General features: G+C 37.0%; 1 protein-coding gene and 1 long non-coding RNA gene across 3 annotated transcripts; one reads left to right on the forward strand and one right to left on the reverse strand.

Annotated features, from left to right (window-relative positions):
- Window positions 1-5,804: 5,804 nt before the first annotated feature.
- On the forward strand, window positions 5,805-9,543 carry LOC113321813. Its single transcript, XM_026569736.1, has 2 exons — window positions 5,805-6,765; window positions 7,448-9,543. The coding sequence occupies exon 2, from the start codon at window positions 7,454-7,456 to the stop codon at window positions 9,230-9,232; it is 1,779 nt and encodes a 592-aa protein (XP_026425521.1). The 5' UTR covers window positions 5,805-6,765; window positions 7,448-7,453; the 3' UTR covers window positions 9,233-9,543.
- On the reverse strand, window positions 9,240-12,503 carry LOC113321814. 2 transcript variants are annotated; one of them, XR_003346882.1, is made up of 7 exons: window positions 12,356-12,503; window positions 11,874-12,070; window positions 11,715-11,780; window positions 10,918-10,981; window positions 10,625-10,828; window positions 10,220-10,310; window positions 9,240-10,095 (listed from the first exon to the last, which is right to left on the reverse strand). It is a non-coding gene; the product is annotated as an uncharacterized LOC113321814 (long non-coding RNA). The 2 variants fall into 2 exon arrangements; XR_003346881.1 differs by having other exon boundaries at window positions 11,874-12,503.
- Between the last annotated feature and the right edge of the window lie 531 nt (window positions 12,504-13,034).

Genomic DNA, 13,034 nt, shown 5'->3' on the forward strand with positions numbered 1-13,034 from the left:
CCCTAATATATATATGCTATGAAACAAAATTTATTTGTTCAAAAGAAATACCTGGTAACGCATCCATGCAAAAAAAAATCAACTGATCCAATATAGCTCTGCGGTATAGCTTCGTGCATGATAACGTGTTGTAGTAGAATAACAGGGGGGAAAAGAAGAGGCATAGAAAAGAAGGATTTCTATTTATTAGCATATCACACAGGTAAAATATATTTTATATACATGTAAAGAGAAATATTTAGGCTTCTAGATAGGGATGCACATGGTCCGGTACGGCCCGGTTCTCTTATGGAACCGGTCCCTGTACTTGGTGTTGGCCGGTACCTCCTTTTGAGGACCGGTACCTGTACCTGTACCTGTACCTGGTGTTGTACCTGTACCTACGGTACCGGTCCTGTACAAGACCGATACCGGGTTTTTACCCGAAAAACATTACAAAATATAAAACAACATTTTCATAAGTTCAATGTTCAACAATCCAAAATAGGTTCAGGTTGCATACATACTTAAGTTCAACATTTCCATAACTTCTAAACAACAATCCAAAATAAACAACATTTCCATAACCATAAGTTTGTCTACGACAAGTCGATAAGAAATGAAATGCAATCATTGCAAACGAAAATGGATGACTGCACAACTTGCACTTACAAGTTGCAATCCTAGGCCAGAAATCTGCACCTTCCTCTCCAATAAGGCCATTGATAGATAGGATAGCACAACCTCAACCTGTGTGTATTACAAGTTTACAACCAGTTCAGAACAAATAACAAGCAAATACATAAGAAGTTCATAACTAGTTAACTTCAGTTAAATTTGTGTAGATTGAATATTTTCAGTCCATTCATTTCCATACATTAGTAACATTACATAGTAGCAATGAGAATTTCATATATAAATGAATCCAAATTATGTTTCAACAAGGACATTAAGATAAAGAAAGTTACCAACCTTCCATTTCTTAGCAAGGAGCCAAGGAATAAACTTCAAGATTTAGGAGATTTTCAATTATGACTGCAACAGGCAAAAAAAAAGATAAACAAGAATTAAGTACCAATACAAGAAAAATAATACTATTAAAGAAAACAAAAAAGAAGAAAAACCTAAATAAGTACCTGCCGCATCTTCACCATCATCGTCAGGTACATAATCACATAGAAGATCAAGAGCAATGGGTTTTTGTAAATATCTTTGTGTACAGAGCAATGCCTCAACTGTCGTTGTAGACATAGAAGCTCTCCATGGAGTAAGCACGCGCTTCCCGGTGCTAAAAGATGATTCAGAGGCAACTGAAGACACAGACATGGCTAATATATCTCTTGCCATGTATGACAGTACCTTATACCTATTTGCATTAGCCTTCCACCAAGCCAATATGTCAAAGTCGTCATCTTAATCTACTTCACGCATTTTTCCATCCATCACATCTGTCAAGTACCTATCTAACTCCGTTGTTCTTGCTTCTTCAACATAACTTGGGTTGTCCCAATGTTGTCTCTTCCTTGATTGAATTCTAGATTTAAAGCCTTGAGATTACGTGCTAACTGAACTGGCAACTACCGGAGCAGCACTAGATGACCCTTCCTCATGAGTTGAATACACTGACCTATAATCATCAAAGAGTTCCTGAAATTCTAATTTCACCTTTCTCATAATTCTTTGAACCTCCCACGAATTGTTTTCAAACAAACAGTTAAGAGTAAATTCTAGACCCTTTTGTTTCTCTCTTGGATCCAATAGTTGAGCAAAAAACATAACAAAATTCATTCTCTCATACACACCCCAATACTTATTGTATTTGGCAAACATAAGACGAGACATACGTGCAATAAATGGATCTGATGCTACGTTTTATCTAAATTAAATTAATTTCTCATGGATGAATACCAATTCCCATAAGAAAGTATGAGTAGTGACTTGTGTAGAAGCAGAAAAGTTCACAGTTGCATCGAAGAATATCTTTAAACACTTCACATGACCTCTAGAAAATTTCCAATCTTCTTTATAAGGGGCATGTGTCCGTACTTTCTTCTTATTCTTCTTCTTTGCCTTGTTCTTGCCTGCTGGATCTACCTCTTCAACCTCTTCTTCCATATGCTCAACCTCTTCATCTTCTTCCATATCTTCAACCACTTCTTCCATGATATCATCACTAGCTATAGCTTCCTCAATATCAGCATCACTTGGTAAAACAGATTCCTTGTCCCGCTCAAAATAAACCTCTCTTGAAAGTCCTTATCAATCTGTGCTAACATTGCAAAAAAAATTTCATATCTTTGAGCAACATCTAACATCAAGTAAGTGTTATTCTATCGGGTGTACACATCTAAAGTCAGTGCTTTCTTGTAATCTACCTTTGCTAGGGAAGCACATTGTTTAAACTTTTCATACCTAGAAGGAGAACTAAGAACATATTTTACAGCTGACCTTATCCTTTTAACTGATTCATTAAAGAGTCGTACTGCATCTTTTATGACAAGAGCAAGAACATGGGATGCACACATCACCTGATAACAAATAATCAAGAAAAATTAGTCATAAGATGCTAACAAATTTAGAACTATGTGTATAAGAAGAAAACCACACACAAATTCAGAAGAATCAGAACTATGTCTAATTGTTTATAAGTAATACTAACAAGCAGTGAACCAGGACATGAACTTCTGAAACACATTTGTATAAAGAAAAAGAGCACCCACATCATGCATGTACTTCAACATAAGACTTGAGTAAAACCCATAAACTAAAACAGATGAGAACTGAAAAACCCTTATAACAAACAACAACTGAAACAATATAAACTGTTGAAACACAAAATATAAAGAAAAAGAACACCCAAATCATACATTTACTTCCAACATATGATAATAGCCACAGGCTAGAACAAACTTGAACAGAGAACTAAAAGAACCCATACAACAATAAGAAATAAACATACAAGGAGCAACATAAAATGCTGTAACACGTACATTAATTCAGAGTGTGCTTCAAAGTTCTAACTCAACTCACTCAATGTCCAGTCAAGTCTTACATTATGAATTTATGATTATTAATGAACATGTATGAATAATACTAGTTAAAGTTAATAGAAGAGACCAGAATGATGTGAAATGAGAATCTTACATGTAAATATTTAGCTCTAATTGGTGATCCTATCCAGCTAGTAACAACTTTCTGCAGATGATCCATAGCTACTGTGTTGGCGCTGACATTGTCTAGAGTGACACCAAATATATCTTTTAGACCCCAATCCTTCAAACAATCCACCAGCTTCTCACTGATTGCATTACCTGTGTGGCCTTCAACTTGACAAAACATGAGTATTCTCTTCTGCAGTTTCCGGTTCTGATCAATGTAGTGAGCGGTTACTGATAGACGCATTTATGTGTCTATTATATCTAAATTGTATATAGTGTTAGTGCTCGATTCTATACTTATTTGGTTATTTTATTTATTTGTAGGTGTTTTTAGAAGAATAAGGTTTTGCGGTGAAATTGGCTGAAAATGCGGCGTTTGGACCTCCGTTGATAGAGTACCGGAAGCACCTCAGAAATACCCCGGAGGAACCCCAAAAAAGTGCGGAAAATGTCCCAGAAAACTCACTGTACGAACCTCGATTTTGGATAAGGGGTAACCTAATTACTAAGGGGTGACCCATTTCCAGGCAGCTGCTAAAGGGACACCGGAGATGGATAAGGGGCATCTCTTCTTCACATTTCAAACTCAAGATTTTGGCGGGAAAGGACTTTGCAGCGGAACTGATATTAGGGTTCGATTTTATGGACGAATTAGAAGTATATTCAATTGCTGGATTTGTTACGAATGGGCTATAATTAACTAAACAGGCCTGATGAGGTTGCTGGATGGTATCAAATTTGGCTAGGAGCCGAGTTTGGAAGTAAACAGGACGTTGAGTTATTATCGGCTTTTCTGGAGAAAATAATCAAGGAAGTTACGTGTGAAAGTGCAGTCAATATTCTCCTAATATTCGTACACATCAATATGGAAAGTTAAGAGTAACTCAGCGCGTAAGGCAGAGGAAAAATAGCAGATATTCGTGACCTGTAGTTGAAGAGAAGACCGAGACTTGAGGGAAAAGAAAAAGGGAGATAAACTCAGATTTAATCGAGTTATTTGGACCATGTTGTGTATATAAAGGCTGGTGGGAAGTGAGAGAAAAGTTTATCAAGAGGTTTGGGGTCGAGCAGAGACCAGAGAGAGGCTAGAGGAGCGAAGAACGGGAGCTGCAGGAAGGAGGAGTTCTGCTGCTGCTGCTGCTGCCATTAAAGAGCACGAAGAACACGAAGAACAGACTTCAAAAGACAGTCGTTTATCAACAGTGACAACGACTTGCTTCTGTGGGTCTTAAAACAACAGCGTCAACAGCAGCAGTGAGGTATCGTTATTTACAGCAGTGGTGTTTTATCGTTTTTTTCTGGACGCTTAAAGAGGGTCGTAGTTTCACTGTATTATATTTTTCACTCTTTTAATCATATTTTGAGCATCAAATATTTATTTTTAGAACATGATTATTATGAGTAGCTAAACCCCATTACTGGGATGATGGATGAAACCATTCTTTATGCATGAGTAATTCTATTTAATTCTTTTATGACTATTTGCACTATTATGAGTTGTTTTATGATTTTTCTTGATTATTTGTGATTTTATCTGATGATGTATGCTTAGTCCAGGAACTCTTGATGCATCATGCTTATGATTTACATCTAATACTTTACAAAATCTATTTTTGGCAAAGAAAAGAGTCGATATTTGTTATCATTATAAGCTATAATTGTCTACAATTAATAGTTGATTCGCATGAGTATGAGAATTGGTGGAATCCTGAGTCCTAGTATCTCTTGATCGTGTGACAAATTGTGTATATTTTATTTGTTTTAAAAATCTTTTCAAGTCCGAGTAACGAACTCTTATTTACCGCAATCGAAATATTACAACAGTTACACAAATATAATTAAAATTATTTGGTGATGCCCATGTGTCAGTTGTCAAAGATATCCTCTGCTTAGATGTCAAGAAGTAAGTTTTTAGGTTATTCTTCTCTTCTACATACATCTTTAACATATCCCTATAAATTGTCATATGTCCTGGAACCTTGAACCTAGGTTGTGCCTCTTGCATCATTGCCACAAAGCCTGACCCTTCTACTTTTCTAAAAGGTATTTCATCCGTAATTATCTACTCAACAAGACGCCTTCTTAACCTTTCATAACTGTAAGTATGAGAAATAAGGTTACCATCCTGACATGGTTTTAGGGGTGGCATCTACAGAGATGGTTGTCCCTTTTCTTTATTCATGTTAGGATTTATCAGACATCTATTCAAATGCTTTCGTAATCCAGAAGTGCCATTATTGTCATTGTGAGTAGCATATGTCTTGTGGCAATGAGGACATTCAGCAAGATCATCATTTATCCTAGTCATTTCCAACCAAACAGTTGATCTCACTTTGTCGTGCTTCTTTTTGCTATCACCAACTTCAACTGCTTCAGCTGTACTTGTTGGAGTTGCAGTTTCAGATTCATTTGTGTGAGATGTAGCTTGAAAGGATGATCCAACTTCTGTTTGTTGAGTTGTACTTGTAGTTGGAGTTGCATTTGTAGTTGGAGTTGAATTTGATGTGGTCATCTAACAAACATTGGTAAGAACATACACTAAGTCAGTAATTGAATTAACAAATCTAAAATAGTAAGAAACCGATTAAGCCATAAATAAGATTCTAAAATAATAAGAAACCGATTTCACAACATAAGGTATACCTTTATTGAGTACTAGTTAGAAGACCAGAATGAGTTTCTGCTTCCAAAACCCACCCAGTGGTTGATTTCTATGAAGATATTGCTGTCAAACATACACGAAACTAAGATTATCAAAACATCAAAATTTATCAAAAACCAAAAGCCATTTTGAAGTAAACACATAAATCAAAGAAATCAATGAAAACCCTAAATTAATCTACAATCAATCTAAGTATAGAACCCATTAGATAATCTTAACTTCTTGTTAAAATTATTAAAACCCTAACCATGAAAATCCTAAATCAATCTACAATCAAACCCTAAATCGAACAAGAAGGAGAAGAAGAATTACCTGACTAGATGGTGAAGAAGAAGTGAATCAAGTGATCGATTAGGATGGAATCAAACAGATAAGAGAGTGCGCTGTCCCTGCTCTCTGGAGAAAAAAACATGAAGAAAAATGACAACTTAAGTGATGAGTGAACTTCTCAGGATACGCTCTCTCTCTATCTTACGCACCTGCGTAAGATACGCTCTCCTTCTATCTCTCTAAAACTTTCAAAGAAAAAAAAAAGAAAAAGAAAATATCTTTCGGTAAAAGTGCGGGGGAAAAAAAAGACGACCACCTATATGATTCTCTCCAAATCCACGTACAATTTAGTGTTTTCAATTGATGAATCCTCCTAGTTGCTTCTCAAAATCTTCAAATCCCCAAAAACTCCCTAACTTGCACTCATTACTTCATTCAATAATTTCTTACTTTTGAAACCCTAAATTTTGTTTTCTGCAAATCTTTATATGCTCTTGTAATTGCATTTTTCTTATTTTCCAATAATTAGCGAAAAAATAAACCATTATATTGATGTGTGTATAGATCGGGGATTCTCATAAATTGTCTACACCATTGATTCGTATTCGCAATTTGGTGCGCTGAATTTACACTCTTGTGATACAATTGAAGTTACTGGATCAGTGCGTTTGGACGTTGTAATTGTTCCTTCTTCTGGTAATGTTCCAAAAATTATTATTTGATATGTAATTTGTTATTTTTGATTTTTTATCTGGTTAGGGTTTTATTTGCTTAGTGTTTATAGATACTGATATTTTGGGTATTTGCTGAAACAATTTTTTATGCTTCAGTGATACCCTACTAGATGTAAAGGCTTTCCTTTTACCAGAAGGAATAGTGTGTGTGAATCCATGTTTCCAGGGTTGTCCATTGGTGTTGTTCTTTGTTTTTCTGTAATTGAGTGATTGAGAAGTTATGGTCCTTTATGGTGTATCTCAGTGACATTTAGGAACAAAGAAGTGTTTGTAGCCTTTTTTACGAAATTTGAATTTTTATTACATAGAAATGGTAGATGTTTTAAGCTAAGTGTAGAACTGCTTTGCATTTAGTCTACAAAAGCTTCAACTTCTTTCTTCGCCATTTTGTTGTAAACACTGGATATTGGTTTACCGATGTCCTTTTGTATCTTTCTCCTAATATTCAACATATTCATTCTATAAGTGGCTGACTAGTTTCCGTTATCCAATTTCAGTATCCAGATAATTTTTTTTTTTATTCTTAGATTTATAAGATATTAAGTATGAATATGATATATGGTTTTTTGTTTTTTTTGTTGATAAAATTTGTGCTCGTTTGAGTTTCACTTATGCTCTTATTTTGTTTCCTTTCTTCCTACCAGATTGCGATGGACGAAGAATCACCCAGTTCTTCTCATGATTCTTCTCCTTCTGTTGAACTCGAACAGAGCAATGGTGCAGTAGGTCATAATGTTGACCAACCAGAGGCACATTGTGCCCTATGTCAAAGAGTCTTTGCACCAGATAATGATGGAAATAGTCTTGAAACCATTAACATATGTGGAGAATGTAAAGTTATGTTTCTCGAAGATCTCGAGACAACCATAAGAGATTCTCGTCGGAGAAGGCCATTTAGAGGACGAAGAGGCAGGAGTAGGAGTTCTGACTCAGTCGAGGATCTTTTCTCTCAGCAGTTCTCAAATCTGATAAATTTAGTGAGACAAAATCAAAATAGTATTCCTGTGTCTAGCACTGAGCATGAGACACAAGTAGTTGATGGAGATACTGCTGCAAGGGTGCTGCAGCGTACAAGCTCACGCACCACTCCTAACCGCTCTAGAAGATGGTGGAGATCGTTATCTGATAACGAAAGTGAGGGTTTTGATAACTTGGATTCTGTTTTTGGGGAGAGTGAATCTAATGTGAGTTTTGGTGGATATGGAGCTTTCCGTGCAGAGAGTGATGTTATTTCCTTTAGTGCGTATGGTGGGGATTCAGATGTTTCTGTTGATGGTCGTAATAATTTCATGGACAGAGATATATTCATCCAGGCTGATGGTGAAAGTGATTTTGACAGTGATACCGACATCGACCCAATGCATGCAGGTCGTAGCCAATGGAACTCAAACGACCAAGACGAAGATGGAGAATGGGAGGAAACTCATATCGAGGAACACACAGTTGAAGCTGCAGAAGTAGAGGGTTGGATCCGAGGTGCCTTTTCTAGGAATCCTGGAGTAAATGGTGATGATCCTCATGAGTGGTTGAGAGGGTTGCAATCTCCTGAAAGTAGGGGTGGTACTATTCGTTGGAGAGTTCAAGAAAGCAGGACTGCTCGTGTTTCTAACATTTTTGCTAACTTGGAGTCCTCAGAAACATCTCCTTACGTTGGAAACACAGGTGACTATCTTGATGCGAGAGGCTTTGAGCAACTGCTTGCGCAACTTGCAGGGACTGATAATAACAGAAGAGGGGCCCCGCCAGCAGCTCAATCTTTTGTGGATAACCTGCCATGTGTAGTTATCAGTGAGGAGCATGAGGAGCACGATGGATTGGTGTGTGCCGTTTGCAAAGATCCTCTACCCATTGGTAGTACAGCAAATCAGCTTCCTTGCTTGCATCTCTACCACCCCTCCTGTATTTTGCCATGGTTAAATTCCCGGAACTCATGTCCTCTTTGTCGCTATGAGCTTCCTACTGATGACAAGGAATACGAAGAGGGGAAACGGAGTATTGGGACCAGGGTTCAAGCTCACGAGATTCAGCAGGATGAAGAATCTAGTGTAGGTAGTTCCTCTGATATATCTGATAATGATAACAGGGAAGAAGAAGTTAATGAATTAACAAATAATGGAAGAACAGAAGAGGTACATTTGGTAAATGTTGATTGTGCCAGAGATGATTCAGGTAGCGCAAGGAGCAACCGAGGAAGATGGTTTTTTCTTGCTGCTGCTCCTATTGTCAGCCTCGTAGGAATTGTTCTTGTTATGTGTTTCAGGAGCCCTACTGGGGAGGGTCGAGGAGGGTCGCCAAGGGCAGGCCATTGCAGCTCTTATCAACAGCATGAGCAACAAGGTGTTTTATCTTCGTCATCGACGGGAAACACATCATCCAGACCTAGCCAGAGGAGTAATAACGGTAATAAAAGATGGTGGTCTCTTTTTTAATTATGAGGTACTGCTAGTAACACGGGTTTTCGGTTGAGTATGGAACGGCAGATTCTAAAGTTTCTCCTGCTTTGCGTGCTATAGTCTTGCATTTGAGAATTAGATTTCTGTTTCGTCTTTTGTCTGTATATTAGTGGGTATATATAATATATGTTGTTTTCTTCAGGCAAGTAATCACATCAATTTATGTAGTGATGATGACCTGAAATTTGTTTTCTTCAGCCTAGTAAAGGCACGAGTTATGTAACTGGAACTCCAGGGAGATGTATTTCCAGTTAATTTAGTTCAGTCTTGTCTTGTGTTATGCAAAATATACCGTCCCAGCTTAGCTTCTTTAACTTTTGCCAAACAAAGCTAACAGGAACCAAATAACATATGGCAAGATATATGCTTTGTTTGACAAATGAGTCGTACACTATTTTTCATATTTTGAACTGGAAAAATAAAACAACAAATCTCTACATACAGAAAAACACCACCGAAACAAGGACAGGAGACGACATAGAGACGCACTATTCCATTTTTGTATCTCTGATACAGCAGGAGGACAAAAAGACTCAGCCAGGGAGTGCTCAATTCCTATGAACCACAGAGAGGCACTATTTACTCTTCTATCTCTGATACAAGTGTAGAGAGGCCGGATGAGATTCAACGAGTAGCTCCATTCCCACTTCTACCGAAGCTACATTTACATACTGGAAAAAGTGAACAGATCATTCTCAAGCCTCTAGTTTAACGGTTGAATCTCTTCCATCAATAGTGTTATTTTGTTGTCCCCATAGCTGTGTGTATCTTCATGCTCTTAACAACAGAGCATCATAGTGACCTTGTTCAATCACCGTTCCATTCTCCAAAACAATAATCTGCAACATCCACTATGATTATACGCATGAAATTATACAGGTAAATATAGGAAGGGTGAGAATACAGAAGCTAGGAAAAAAACAAAAACAAAGATACTAGCGACCAGTGGAAAGAAACATTTACCTCATAGCACTGCACTGCAGTGGTAAGTCGATGTATCTCAGCTTCTGTTGATTATAAAGAGCACTTATAGGCTGTAGCCTCATCACATAACCTAGCAACATAAACATGAATAATCCATCAAAAACTTAATTTTATCTTGTATGCACTTAGAGATAAGAGAAAAGAGTGCCGGTAGTACTGCAGCAGGGAACAACGGGGGATATTATGTCACATCTTAACTGCATGTGAGTTCAATCACTCCCGTCTTGCAGACATGAAGATACTAGTGAACCAAAATGCAGAATGCTGAAACTATTCGCCTTAGCCTAATTATAATTTTGCAGATCCAGTAAAGGCATTTTATGTGAAGTAGCTTGTTGACTTACAATACAGCAACTCTGTGGTATCGATTGGGCCAACCCTTACCGTTATCAGCTGGACTATGAATCTCAGACGCCCTTCTTTGAGTATTGCCAGGAAGATTATCCCTTTTGTGTTGGATTATTTGGAAGCAATGAGATCATCATATATTTATAAGGACCAGAGACATCTGAATTTGTCGAAGAAGAAGGCAGGCTTAAATGCAGCAAACACTGTATTTAGATGTTGGCTCCTCGATATCATGTATATCTTCAGTTCACCACATTCATTTGAGGGGTGTCAAGTCTTAATATAGTTATTTCATTAATGAGACGAAGGCAAGTTATGCAACTACTTACAAGATAGCTGGTACTTTCTAAATGCACGAGCAAGGGCCACCCACTGCTTTTCGGCACCGCTTAACTGCACAAAAATAAATTGACTTTATTAAGTTGATTCAGTTCTTTGGGTCTTTGACTACGGGAACTACGCTTATCTTCATATGCTAAAACATCTATTTCTTGATTAACACATTTAGAACAATTGTGAGGAAACAATCTAAGAAATAGTCATGGTTGAAATTCCTTGATAAAGGAAGAGGAGACTGCAAATGAAATTGTTCTGGGTTTCATTAAAATTGGATATTTGTTCACAGAACTTATCCATCAGGGAGAGTGATAAGGGAGGTAGTTATCATCTGCAGAAAACCAGAGGTCCAGGATAACCACACACATTGAAGTATAGGATACGAATATTAAACACAAGGAGAAATGGCCACCTAAATTGGTGCTGCAGAAAAGTGAAACTCAGCTTGATGATCTAAACTAAACCTCCCTCAACTAAAGAATTTGTATGAGCAATTACTCTCCCCTACCTAGTGATGCTCAGATAACAGTGAGCTTCGGTTCATTTTGGCTTAAGCAAGTTCAAAAGAAAAGCAACTACTGGAGGTGTGCCCAAACACCCTCTCTATGTTGAAACATTGCTTTTAGTATATCTTTGGTTTTATCTGTTATCATTACTACGCTCTAATACTTCCTTTCCGTCATTGGTTTTCACTACCTTGCAATACTTTAAAGCAAGCTAGCAGAGGTCTTGTTCTTTGGAAAAATGGATGGGAACAACCAAGTTGTTTGCATGACAATAAGACACTAACCTTAAGTCCAGGTTCACAGGCCATAGATTTATATTGCTCCGGAATTCATAATAGTACCATGGATAGCTGCATCATTGAAATTCAAAAGAAATTAAGAGCAATTCGAGGCTACAGCTGTGAAAAGAAGACAATAAAATTTGCCAGTAAATCATCACAGACCTCTTGCTCCGATGCAGATAGCCGTCCATAACGAATATTGTGGATTGTATCATTGAAAAATACCCGATCTTTCAACCAAGGAACTTGAAATTCACAGCAAGATCAGAACTTACAAACCTTTACTCCAGGCCTGAACCCAATGCTCTCTAATAATACTGCATCGAATTCTTAACTTCATTGAGAGAACTAATTTCTGCCTAAAACATACCCATACAACAAATTATTGGTAACATCAAGAATAAGATTTGTAACCACATTATAACGAAAAAAAAAAGAAGATTATGCTTCATTAAAAGAAAAAATCAATGGAACACTTATAAAATCAATATTCATTCAAATGCTATTACTTAAACAAAGCTAGCTTACATTGAGAAATTGAACTACAGTAATACTAGAAATTGAACTTATTATAAAAAATAAAATAACACCGAAATACAGAAAGAATGAAAGAAGATTACAGAAAGAAACTAAGAAATTACAACATTGGATTTGGACATTGGAAGAGAGCTCCTGAGTGTTTAGGATTGAAAAACCCTAAACCCTAATTTTTCCAAAGATTCTCAACTGCACTATTTATAGATTGTAGAGAGACTCTGCAAAGTACATAACTTTGAACGAAATGTTATCTGACTAAAGAAACTTACGTGATAACTACAACTCTTTGGTGTGTTATTTTCTGAGAAAAATACAAAAAGCTATTTCGGCGCCTTTTTAAGTCCTTAAATGGGCCTGACTACCGCCCTGACTATTTTTGGGAAATGATGTCAGTAATTCCGTAATTTAAACGTTTTTTTTCGTTGGATTGTATCGAAATTCAAAGTACCCTAACAAGAAAAACAAAAATCAGATATCTTGGTGCCGTTATTATCCATATATTCAGAGTTGCACTTGAGTGAATTTTCAGGGATCCTTTGCTTCCTAGTCCACACAAAATTAAGAGGTACTGCCAGTAACACGTAGTTTTTGGCGAGTAACTAACAGTTTCTCACCTAGACAGCATAGTGCTAGGGCAGCTGGACATGCACTCTTTAAATCTGTGTCTAATAGTTTTGGCACCTCTAAATTTTGAAGCAAAAAATACCTTCCCAACTTGAAAGTAACAGGAACAGTCGCGAAGTGCAAACCAAATATCAGCCAGATCTGGTTTTTCTTGTTTGCTTT

The sequence above is a fragment of the Papaver somniferum genome, chromosome 11, assembly GCF_003573695.1.
Source record: "Papaver somniferum cultivar HN1 chromosome 11, ASM357369v1, whole genome shotgun sequence".
NCBI classification, from domain to species: domain Eukaryota; kingdom Viridiplantae; phylum Streptophyta; class Magnoliopsida; order Ranunculales; family Papaveraceae; genus Papaver; species Papaver somniferum.

Bases quoted from the DNA above. Each gene is read 5' to 3' on its own strand.
- LOC113321813 (XM_026569736.1), top strand. From the start codon at position 7,454: ATGGACGAAGAATCACCCAGTTCTTCTCATGATTCTTCTCCTTCTGTT.